A 12,036-nucleotide genomic window follows, 5' to 3' on the forward strand; every position below is an offset into this window, starting at 1 on the left:
TTTCATCGTCATCGAAAACAAGTTTTGTCTTGAATAGATGGCCGGGCGGTCTAGCGCGCTGTTCGCATGCTGCTAGGAGATGTGGTTCCACAGGTCGTGGGCCCAAGACTAATTAGAAAGAGTATGTAACCCGCACCTGGCAGAGCTAAATAATAAAGAAGAGGAGGAGTGACATCAACTTGATGTATAACAATTACATGTATTTATTTCGCGGGTTTCAGCAACAGCAAAAGTCAAAAGAAAACATGAACAATGTAATACTATATATATAAACTCATTTCGTCTAGGGGATTTACAGTGTCAACACAGCACAAATTACATTCTTACTAGAGGGCGAAGCCCTCTCACGGCCCGAAGGGCCGTGAGAGCGGAGCTCTCCCTATAGGTAACACGTATATACATGTTTAAAAGGAAAATATAGGAAAATAATGAAAAATTAAACCATACCTATGGAACTTGAAAAGTTTGGTACCAATGGCGTCGATTCGAATATTAGCGCGTGGACATGTATTCTTCCATTTTGAATCTCGTCTACCCTAGTTCACGTCGTTCTGAGATGTTATACATAAAATCCGTAAAAGCATGTAAATCTTATTTTCTTAATCATAATCACTCCACCATTAACGCCATGTTTTTTGTTGTGGTTCAAACGCTTTGTTTGTAATTTGCTAAATAACGACGCTGCATATGACGTCACAATATACTGTTTACATCAATTGCGTTATATTTCCCGCGTTTAATATATAGGTGGATCAAATGTCCAAAAATTAGGATGCTTTGATACAGCTCCGTCCGCGTGCTAACTTCGGGTTGTTTTTGTCCTGTTTTGGATATAGATACTAATGTCAAAACTTTTTTGCTTCGCCCTCAAACACGGTCACGCCGTAAAACATATTAGAATTAAAGTATGGCTAATGGTGACGTCTACCTGTAGATTAATGTTATTTAATAAAGTTACCAGGTCTAAAAGGTCTAAAAAGATACATGAAAATAACGGTATTTGTTTACATTTTCCTCAAACCGGAAACAGATTACAATATTCTAAAATCCAAACCGCGAACGGTTCAACGTAGCTAATTCCGGGAACAATCTGTTGTCTCATAAAATTTCAGAAAATTATAAAATACATCTCTTACACCACTTACACTGTCTATTCAATACTCATTCCTAAAAAGATGTACTTGCTTACCAAACTAGTAATGAAATAACAGGCTTTGCTCTACCCTTTAAAGCACGTAACTAGAAAATACTATACATCAAGAAGCACGCTACTTGATGAAAACACATCATAAATCACCTTATAACAATGTCTAAACAAACCAGGGTTCATATATAACCATGTTGCCGCCAACAAGGAAAATAGTAACAAAGATATTTCGAGCTCTATTACCAAATTCTTACCTAAATAATAAAGAAGAGGAGGAGTGACATCAACTTGATGTATAACAATTACATGTATTTATTTCGCGGGTTTCAGCAACAGTAAAAGTCAAAACCTTATGTGCCCGATGTTCCGGATTTTTAACAGCTGTAAGAGTTACCGCTCTTTTACTGCAAACATTAGTCAAGTTATCACATATCATACGACACACCGGTAAAAAATATGGGGGTAGCTGAAACCCAATAACTACATGTCACAAGTAACTACTCGATTTTACATCAAATCATGATACTATGCGCAAGTGTTTACTTACATTGATTTTTATTATTTATATTTTCAATGTTTTATTATCATTATTATTACCCATGAATGACTCCCCAACCCTGAATTTGAAAAAGAAAAGCAAAAATACTTTACTTACTTAGTTTTATAAAAGTTTTTAATAGAAAACGCTTGCTCAAATGATGAAGATAAAAAATAACTGAAACTTTTAACTCGAATGGCTTTCCATACTTTTTATTTTTAAACAACCGTAATTCCCCCTTGTGAATTGACACTAATTCTTTAAGATTTCATTTATAATTGATTATTCATAACTTCTAAAGTAAATATTATAATTAAAATTAATTCAGTAGAGGGTCAAACAAAATATTTTGAAGTTTTATTCGCGGAAGTTCCCCGTTACACCGGGAATCATTATGGAAGTCGGCAAAGAATATGAGATGCTGAGCAATATTGTATGTATATAGAAGGTCTTAAAATCACCTTTTTAATACAACTGTTAAGCTGTTTAATCGCGTTTTTTATTACATGCACTTTAGATCGTCGTGTATAACTTTATTCCGATGACTGTGACAGTTAAGTTACTCCCCTTTACGTGTACGGCGTGCCGTAAACACCACAAAATATCGATGGTTTACTAAAACATTTAAGTCTAAATTTTAAATATTTCTCATTGTCCGATTTTGTCCGATTTTTTGTATGTTGTTAATCACGCTTTTGTTTATTAAATTCCGTCGAGTTTGTTTCTGTTGCAATTACTTTGAGGTGATTTGCTAGATTGACTAGACTATATAGATAAAAGTTTGAGTAATTGGATTTTATTTTTTGACTTTATATATATATATATATATATATATATATATATATATATATATATATATATCTTGATAATTAAATCGAGATCTTTAAATAGTCAGTAGAACTCCTATTGCTATCTCTTATGGTTGTGTATGGCGTTAATGCAGATAAATGTAAGAATTGCGCAATAAACAATGTACCGATATTCTGACACTGGTCAATGTTCTTTGACAGCAATCAAACAATACTGAACTACATCTGTTTGTTCACGAGTTTTAAACTCTATATACACACTACTCCAACTACTAAATTACATAAAAGAAAATTTTGATTTACTTTAAATATTCACAACTTTTACCATTAATCAAACTAAGGTGTGTAATTAAGAACCTGATTAAATCAGAAATATCACGAATGATTAAGACGATCTCCTTTAAATTATCTGTGTAGGATATATATCTTAACCTTTGTGTTACGAAACGCAAGCAGTTAGAATACTGAGTGTGAGAAAGGGTCTAGATGATAAAAAATTTCTCTTATAAAATGGACGATACAGTAAGTATTATGCCTTTGCTCTTATATCTGCTTCATTGTTCTGATGATCCAGTAAATGAACATTAAACATGTATTTCTTTCAATTGATTTAGAATTCCATAGCCTCGCAGTCGAGCATAGAAATGAAGACTGGAAAAGGAAAATGTAACAAATGTGTAGCACGGTATGAAGAAAAAATAGAAAATGCTTTTGCAAGACTGGGTTCATTTCTATCCAAACATCCTAAGAAGATTATGGCATGCTGCGTGCTTGTAAATATGTTACTTGCTATTGGATTTATAAACATTGAGTTTCAGAATGACATTGAGATACTTTATATTCCCCAAAACAGCAAATCTTTGGTGGACAGGAATAAAATCGAAAGTCTTTATAGCGATCCGACAGGAAATAATTTTGCACCGTATCAATTGACGAGAATCGGTTCTTTCGGTGATATTCTGATAATATCAAAGGACTCTTTAAACATCATGGAGCAAGAATATATTGAGGAAATAAACTCAATAGACAGCTATATCAGAAATAAAATAGTTGTCCATGCTTCTGGCGAATCTTTTAGATATCAGGATATATGTGCGGTCACTTCCATAGGATGCGGCGTGGTCGGGGACATTTTACTGTCTCCTGAATTTCAAACAGACGTTGTTGCCGGTAATGTTACATACCCTTACTACGACGAAGTGTCTTTGACTTCATTACTCGCAAATCCTATTTCACAAAATGGATTCTTGAAGCATTCAACAGGTGTAAGGCTTCGCTATTATTTGAGACAAAATACTACAGCAGCCCAAGAAATTTCTAAACGATGGGAAAAAGCATTTGTAGAAAGCCTGAAAATTTTGAATACAAATCTGACCTCGATTGCCTTTTCCCATTCTGATTCTCTGAACAGCGAACTGGACAAAATTACGGAGAGTGCGAGCATATTTTTTGCAATCACCATGGTATTGATGGTAGTGTATGCCTCTTTTTCCACGGCACCCTTCAACTGCAACAATGTAGCTAACCGTATGAATCTAGGTTTTGCGGGCATCTTGGCAGCAATATTAGCCATAGCGTCTTCGTTTGGACTGGTTATGGCCTGTGGTGTGAAATTTACAACAGTCGTAGGTGTGGTCCCTTTCTTGGTTACAGGTATGCGATAAAAATATTATGTAATTATGTTTTCCATTAGTTCTAGTAAACAGACCTTCATATCACCCTCAGGAATACTGTAGATAAAAGGTCCTCACTATACCCTTACTTCTCGTAAGGCGACTAAGTGGGGCCGTCTTCGATTCGGATGACACCCGCAAAAACTAAGGCCTCCTGTCAAGGCAGTTGTGGCCCTTTCCTGTTCAAATGCCGTAAACGCTGTCCATAGTCCTATACATGTATTTTACAGCCCTTCACCATGTAAGTGGTGAATTCTCGAGCTGGACATTAAACAATATACAACCATCCAACTAGTCTTCATTTCAAATCCAATTAATTTCAAATCTTGAAAACTATCATTTGCATTGGAAACAGTCATCGTCAATGGTTGTAATTAAATTTTGTCATGATATTCTACCAAGTGTCAATCACGCATAATACAAATTCCTACCATATATTGATCGTGTTTAAAGTCTTAAACTCCTTGTTAATCAGTCCTGCATACACTTCATGTCAACAATTCCGATATACAGAAAACTTTGATTGAGGACATTGTATAGAATTGTACATTTACATACATTTGGCCAATATATACATAATTTTTCTACTCTAATAATCATCTATATAGCATTTACTAGGATATTTTTCACGACTTCGTTGTATTAGTTCTCGTACAGTGGGCATTATACTGACATCTTCTGAACGTTTTGAGAAAATATCTCGACGTTGAATGTAACTGTGTAAAAAATTTATTTCATATTTGAAGATAAATGAGGGTGCATAATTATCAAGCTTCAATATGTACTGAACAGAAATGTGGACTAATTCATGCTGTCATTTTCCAGGCTCTACTGAACAGAAATGTGGACTAATTCATGGTGTCATTTTCCAGGCTCTACTGAACACAAATGTGGACTAATTCATGCTGTCATTTTCCAGGCTCTACTGAACACAAATGTGGACTAATTCATGCTGTCATTTTCCAGGCTCTACTGAACAGAAATGCAGACTAATTCATGCTGTCATTTTCCAGGCTCTACTGAACACAAATGCGGATTAATTCATGGTGTCATTTTCCAGGCTCTACTGAACACAAATGCGGACTAATTCATGCTGTCATTTTCCAGGCTCTACTGAACACAAATGCAGACTAATTCATGCTGTCATTTTCCAGGCTCTACTGAACAGAATCGCGGACTAATTCATGCTGTCATTTTTCCAGGCTCTATTGAACACAAATGCGGACTAATTAATGCTGTCATTTTTCCAGGTTCTACTGAACACAAATGCGGACTAATTCATGCTGTCATTTTACAGGCTCTACTGAACAGAAATGCAGACTAATTCATGCTGTCATTTTACAGGCTCTACTGAACAGAATGGCGGACTAATTCATGTTGTCATTTTCCAGGCATAGGCATTGATGATATGTTTATTCTCCTGTCCGGAATGGCAGATGCCCCTCCACTTTCAAAGGCGACAATAGAGGAACGGATGGCTTTCATGCTGAAGAAAAGCGGAATAGCAATAACTATTACGTCATTGACGGATCTATTGGCATTCATCATTGGGGCTACTTCCGTGTTCGTCAGCATTAAAATATTTTGTATATACACAGGTAAATTAACAAATGTAGAACTTTTTGATTGTGTTTGTGTACATTCTATCTATCTAGTTACCTATTTGCATATCTCTCTCTCTCTCTCTCTCTCTCTCTCTCTCTCTCTCTCTCTCTCTCTCTATATATATATATATATATATATATATATATATATTCATATATATTCATATATATTTGCAGCCGTAGCACTTTTGCATTGCTACTTGAATCAACTTTTCTTCCTTTGTCCTGCAATTGCCATCAACGAAAAACGAACAGACCAGAAAAGACACTTTTGCTGCTGTACCCTAAAAGTGAAGTCTGTCGACAATTACCAGGAGGAGTCGAAGTCCAGGTGTTTTATCCATTGTTTTGCTGGCCATCGTCCTAAAAGCAGACGCGACGTTGAAAGTCCTATGGAGAAATACCCTAAGCGTTTGATGTATTTCATACTGCGACGCAATGTAGGCAAAGCAGGCGTTATTGTAATATTTTTGGCCTACATTACAAGTTCTATATATGGAACTATCCATTTGGGTCGGGGTCTTGAAATTCATAATCTGGTTTCGAAAGAATCATATTATTACAAGTATGGCGTTTGGGATGAAACATATTTCACATCGGAACCGACATTAGCTGTATGTATAGAAAATCAGATGCAGTACCACTCACTCGCTACACAGAGTCATATAAGTTCATTAATGCTTCTTATCAAGCAGGACGAAAACATTGACGACGATTTCGAAATTAACTGGCTATCTTCGTACAAAATGTCCAGCTTTTATAACAACGAAACAGAACATGCCTTTATTGATGGTCTGAAATTCTTCCTACGTTCGACAGAAGGAGAATATTTTTCAAATGATATTGTTTTCCAAGAAACAAGTGATTTCATTTTATCATCGACATTTTACCTAAAAACAACCCGCCTGAAGACATCGCAAGAACAGGGAGATTTCATGCTACGAATCAGACAAATAAAAAAGCAGTCAGCAATCCCCTGTATTTTATACAGTCCTATCTTCGTGTTTGGTGAACAATATATTCAGATTTTGTCAACTACATTGCAAACAGTTGGAATTGCTCTGGCAGCAATTTTATTTGTGAAATTCCTTTTCATGCCCAATATTTTGATAGTTGTGGTGGTAGCACTAACTCTTCTCAGCATTCTTGTCGGCCTCTTCGGTTTTATGCACTTCTGGGACCTCTCATTGAATTCTGTGACGATGATCCATTTGGTAATGAGTGTTGGGTTTTCAGTAGACTTCAGTGTCCATATATGTCATGCTTTTATGTCAGTCAAAGAGAACAACAGAGAGTATGTGCTTAAAAAATCTATTGATGTGACTGGGGGACCGATATTCAATGCTGCGTTTTCCTCCATGATTGGAATCGCAATATTAGCCATATCTGATAATTACGTTCTTTTATGTTTCGGAAAAGTTATGTTTCTTGTTTTGTCGTTGGGGTTGCTGCACGCTTGTTTGTTTTTGCCACTACTTCTCTACTTTCTGATGCCTTGTTTTCCGAAATATGAAACATCTATTGAACCTGAAAAGGTAAAAGCGGAGTTGCATTATTTAGAAACATTTACAATTTACGATCCTAAACTATTTAAAGATGAGTCCTGTAGTAGTACATTAGAATGATTTGAGTCTGATATTAAATGCACATCGTTATCACGTGACAAAGGAACCATAAGTGATGCTATTAGTTCTAATATTGAAAAGAATGAGACTCGATAACAATTTTAAAACTAATGGGTTTTTTTAAACAAAAAACAATATGAATACTTTTCAAAGAGGTTATTTCGTCAGTGGGAAGGACAACTTTTCATAGTCAACTCTTAATGGTTCGCTCAATCATCACAGATGACCTTTCACCTCAAGATAATTTGGTAATAATTCGTATATCACAGTGAAACAACCTATCTTTAGTAATATTTTAAACTGAAATAGATTAACAAGGTGAAAATTTAGAATAAGAAACCTGGTTATGTAAAATATATCCTTAGAGGTGTAGGACAATATTCATTTTGAATATACACCCATGCACAAGCGATCGGAAAATATTTCCCAAAACCGGCCTAATAAGTGGGTCACTTTTAGAATATATAATGCTGTTCATAGCTGGGTTTTTTTTTCTTTTAAAGAATTAGCTCAAATGTCGAATAGACGGACAAAACAGCAATGTACATGTTTAGGGTTCATTTTTTCTCTCTAAATTTCTTAAGATTCCTATTTGGATAGCTGAAGTAAAATGTGTATTTTCACATCAGACACAATACATGTATTTAAATACCGGTATGTGTACCTAATTAATGGGAAGAAATGTCTGATGTGATTTTCATCTGCACCCACTTTCGTAGTGTAGCTGTGACTTATTACACAGACTGCATACATTATTTTGAAATGATACACTATTAAAGTTATCATCTTTAATCATGTGCGAGGTTTGGCTGGTCTAGTTTCGCAAACAAAAGGAATGTGGTGAAGCGCAACTATACTGCTTTCGTACTAACAGCTGATGTATTGGTTTGAGGTAATATATGCTCAAACATGGACCAAAAATATGGATTGACGTATGTGAATTCGACATTATCTGAAACTATTCATACCACAGGAAACCCCTTTGGAACACAATGTGACGATAACATAAACACGGCAATGCATTATGTGGCGATAATCTGGTTTGATTGTAGTTGACGATACCTCGTTGCATGGAAAAAGACTACACCAAATAACATACATGACATGTTTTATAGCAATTCAGGCTGTTCTTTACACACATATTTTGACTACGGATTACTCCATTTACCCGATCAAGATGTAGGGCTCATGACAGATGTGACCGGTCGACATGGAATGCTTACTCATCCTAAGCATCTGATCCCACCTCTGATAAGTCATGGGGTTTGTCCTACTCTCAAACTTGTATTCTTTACAGGAGTTATGAGATTGATTACTGTTTTTTTTATCTTCACCTTTTAATGTACCGAGTGGAACAGTTAACAGTGTACCCGAACAAAGATCAATGGTACTTTCATAATGCAGTCGATGACATGTTGCTTTGATTTTTCAGTTGATATAGTTGATTTTGTGATGAGCAGGAGAAGGTTAATGAATTGTAACTTGACAATGGGATTGCATATATTACGTGTATCTAAATGAAAATGTTAAGTAAACATATGTTTTAATCTGTGTTTCAAATTCCTTTTAAATTATCGAAGTTGTTTATATACGTCGATGGAGATTAGTGTCTATTTTAGTGTTATCTTGATAAACGTTGACGTATTCTGATTCTGATTTCAAGAACAGTGCAGTGATCTTCTTGTTTCATATACAATACAGGGAGAATGCTTATTTCTATTGCACGGCCACATGTATATTAAACGAATTTAATCTATAATTGTTTTGTGATGTTTACGTCCCATAATATTCCCATTCCTGAATTCTTGACTCACATAGACATCACAAACTTTTATGATGTGCTACAAATTCAGACCTATGTTTAGTGTTCATGGCGATAAGGGTTCTTTGTCATGCCAACGCCTGCCTCCACATGGGACCTTGATTTTTAAGGTCTCATTTGAAAGACCAACGACTCCCGCTTCTGTACGCCAAACGTTTGTGCAAAGAAGCAGTCACTTCCTATTTTATATAGTTATATATAGGCCATTGGATATCTTTATATAGTTATACAACTGTATATAGGATATTTTACAACCATTGGATATCTTTATATAGTTATATGTAGGATATTTTACAACCACTGGATATCTTTATATAGTTATATATATGAGATTTTACAACCATTGGATATCTTTATATAGTTATATATATGAGATTTTACAACCACTGGATATCTTTATATAGTTATATATATGAGATTTTACAACCATTGGATATCTTTATATAATTATATGTAGGATATTTTACAACCACTGGATATCTTTATATAGTTATATACATGAGATTTTACAACCACTGGATATCTTACACTTATCCACTGACTGAGGTGGATAACTCTTATAGCAAACACGAGTCAAGACCTATTTCCCAAGGGTTTTCCCGTGGGAACTGTGCAGCCCGAGAGAACTATTCCCTGTACAGCCAATGGACAAGGGTTTTACTATACTAATGTTTTCCAAAATAACTTTAGCTATGCAATTTATAAAAGAATAAGACTTGCATCTGATTACAAATTTCCTAATTATGATTCCTATAGCCTAATAATTTAAAGTCATACGATACTCAAGATTTCTGACTCATCAAATGACGTACGATTTCGCTGTGTTTACGAAGGACTTTATATTACTTGGTCAAACAACAATGTAAATAGGTCATTAATACATGTAATGCAGAAAAAAGACATGTTTGAAGGATTTGCATTTTTGGTAATGCATTGTTTTTCATGCATAAATGGTTTCATAGAAAAATTTTGTTATCAATATGTTTTTAGCATTATTAAAATATTTTCAAATAGTTTTATAAAATTTTCTAACATTTTAGGTATCCTTAATCTCGGCTGAGATTCGACTCGGCTGAATATTTGAACTGACGACGAATCACAGCCGAGATTAAGGTATCCTATGTTATAAATAGAGGTAAATTGACATATATTTTTGCACAGGTAATTTTCTATTGTGCAGGTACAGGTAATGGAAAGATAACTCAGATTAGAGGTATCGATCTATTCAGTTTATACTTCTATATCTTTCTTGTTAACTCATACATGTACAAGTCACAGCAGAGTCCAGTCTTCCACACCCTTCCATAACGCATGAATCGGATAATTTAATTCATAGGCAGTTCGACCTCTATTATGCACATTACCCATGTTTCAAATCACATATATATTGGAGTTCCATAGTTTGTATAGTATAACACAATCATTTAAAACTATGTTAAATTTCTCGTTTCCTCATTAAGCAATGAATTGCAAATTACATTCCCATTTCTGTGTTATAAGACGTTTTATCAGAATATAGTGTTCAATAAAAACGAATCTCACTGCTTTCATTAAGCTAGTTGTCTTTCTTTCTCCTTGTTTAGTATCCTCCATCGCAGTATGAAAAGGGTGTTTTTGTAATATTTAGATTCTCCGATTTCAGTTTATCTAAGAAATTAATTCAGTTTTGAAAATACATGAGGGTATAAACTGGAACTTTTCATGTCGACATATTTCACGCTTCATGAAAAATATACCGAGATGAAGCGCTGCCGTTCAGACCCTCGTGCATTTTGAAAAATAAAATATATGTTTTAAATTTATATTCAACTATTATTTCTGTCGGAATTCCCAGCCGCTAGAATAGACGAACTACATTTATCAAGATTCATACGCACATTGTTAGAACTGTAGCACATTCATGAGGAAATGACTATTATTACAATATGTAAAGATATCAATTGAGATGTAAATCTTTCGATATAGCTCACTGTTGCATGTATCTTTCACGCACAATTCTGAACTATGGAAGATTTTTCAAGAAAATTAAACAATCACTAACACTAAAAAATAACTAACCCGTATTTGCAAACCGTATTTGTATGTGAATAATATGTCGAGTAAAAAAAAACAATCGAAGACGTCTACAAATTTTCTGGCTCAGAAATATATGTTGTCTGAAAGAGATGTCTGACTTTGAACTATCAACTGCAGTGCAAATGTGTCGGAAGCTTTGGCATGCTATCTTCAGAAAAGACGTAAAAGACAAAAATCGAAATCCTGAAATAACGAATAAGTAGAAAAACTTCTTGTACACAAAAGTAAAAGTGATTTATGAGCGGCTGTCGTCACAATCTAGATAACATTATAATGTATTTTGTAAACCTTGTTTTCATCCAACTCATTGCGACATTGACGTGCTTTTTTAACTATTACGACCAGACAGACAAACTCTGACTCGATTCTCGTAAAATGTCAGATTAGTAACATTAATGACATTGAAATATACTTCGTTTATATTAACAAGATCACTCCGCGTGATAAGCTGCATCTTGTGTTGGCTATCCAGTTTACGACCTATTCACAGCCTCCGCATCAGACTCGTAAATCATTTGAGTAAATTGGACGGGAAGTTTCGAACACCGATGAAAATGTCTAATCTCGCATGGATTTTAGTGAGTTCATTTTGTGTTGCAAAATTGTTTTCTGTTGTCAAATAAAACCATACGATATTGATAAACTTTGTTTTAACTTTGCTTCTGCAACATTTATGTAAATAACCCACATTACTTGTGTTAGATCTGTCTGATAAAATGTCTAGCTGTCTTCCCTCGAGACG

The 12,036-nt window shown here is 34.7% G+C and overlaps 1 protein-coding gene across 1 annotated transcript; it reads left to right on the forward strand.

Annotated features, from left to right (window-relative positions):
- The first annotated feature begins 2,628 nt into the window (after positions 1–2,628).
- Positions 2,629–9,155, forward strand: LOC125656089 (patched domain-containing protein 3-like). Its single transcript, XM_048886673.2, has 3 exons — positions 2,629–4,147; positions 5,559–5,765; positions 5,949–9,155. The coding sequence occupies exons 1-3, from the start codon at positions 3,139–3,141 to the stop codon at positions 7,394–7,396; spliced, it is 2,664 nt and encodes an 887-aa protein (XP_048742630.2). The 5' UTR covers positions 2,629–3,138; the 3' UTR covers positions 7,397–9,155.
- The last annotated feature ends 2,881 nt before the right edge of the window (positions 9,156–12,036 follow it).

Source organism: Ostrea edulis, chromosome 7, assembly GCF_947568905.1.
Source record: "Ostrea edulis chromosome 7, xbOstEdul1.1, whole genome shotgun sequence".
In the NCBI taxonomy this organism is placed as follows: domain Eukaryota; kingdom Metazoa; phylum Mollusca; class Bivalvia; order Ostreida; family Ostreidae; genus Ostrea; species Ostrea edulis.

Coding starts and splice junctions, on each gene's coding strand:
- LOC125656089 (XM_048886673.2), top strand. CDS start 3,139: ATGAAGACTGGAAAAGGAAAATGTAACAAATGTGTAGCACGGTATGAA. Junction 4,148..5,558: donor GGTCCCTTTCTTGGTTACAG/GTATGCGATAAA, acceptor GTCATTTTCCAG/GCATAGGCATTGATGATATG. Junction 5,766..5,948: donor AATATTTTGTATATACACAG/GTAAATTAACAA, acceptor ATATATTTGCAG/CCGTAGCACTTTTGCATTGC.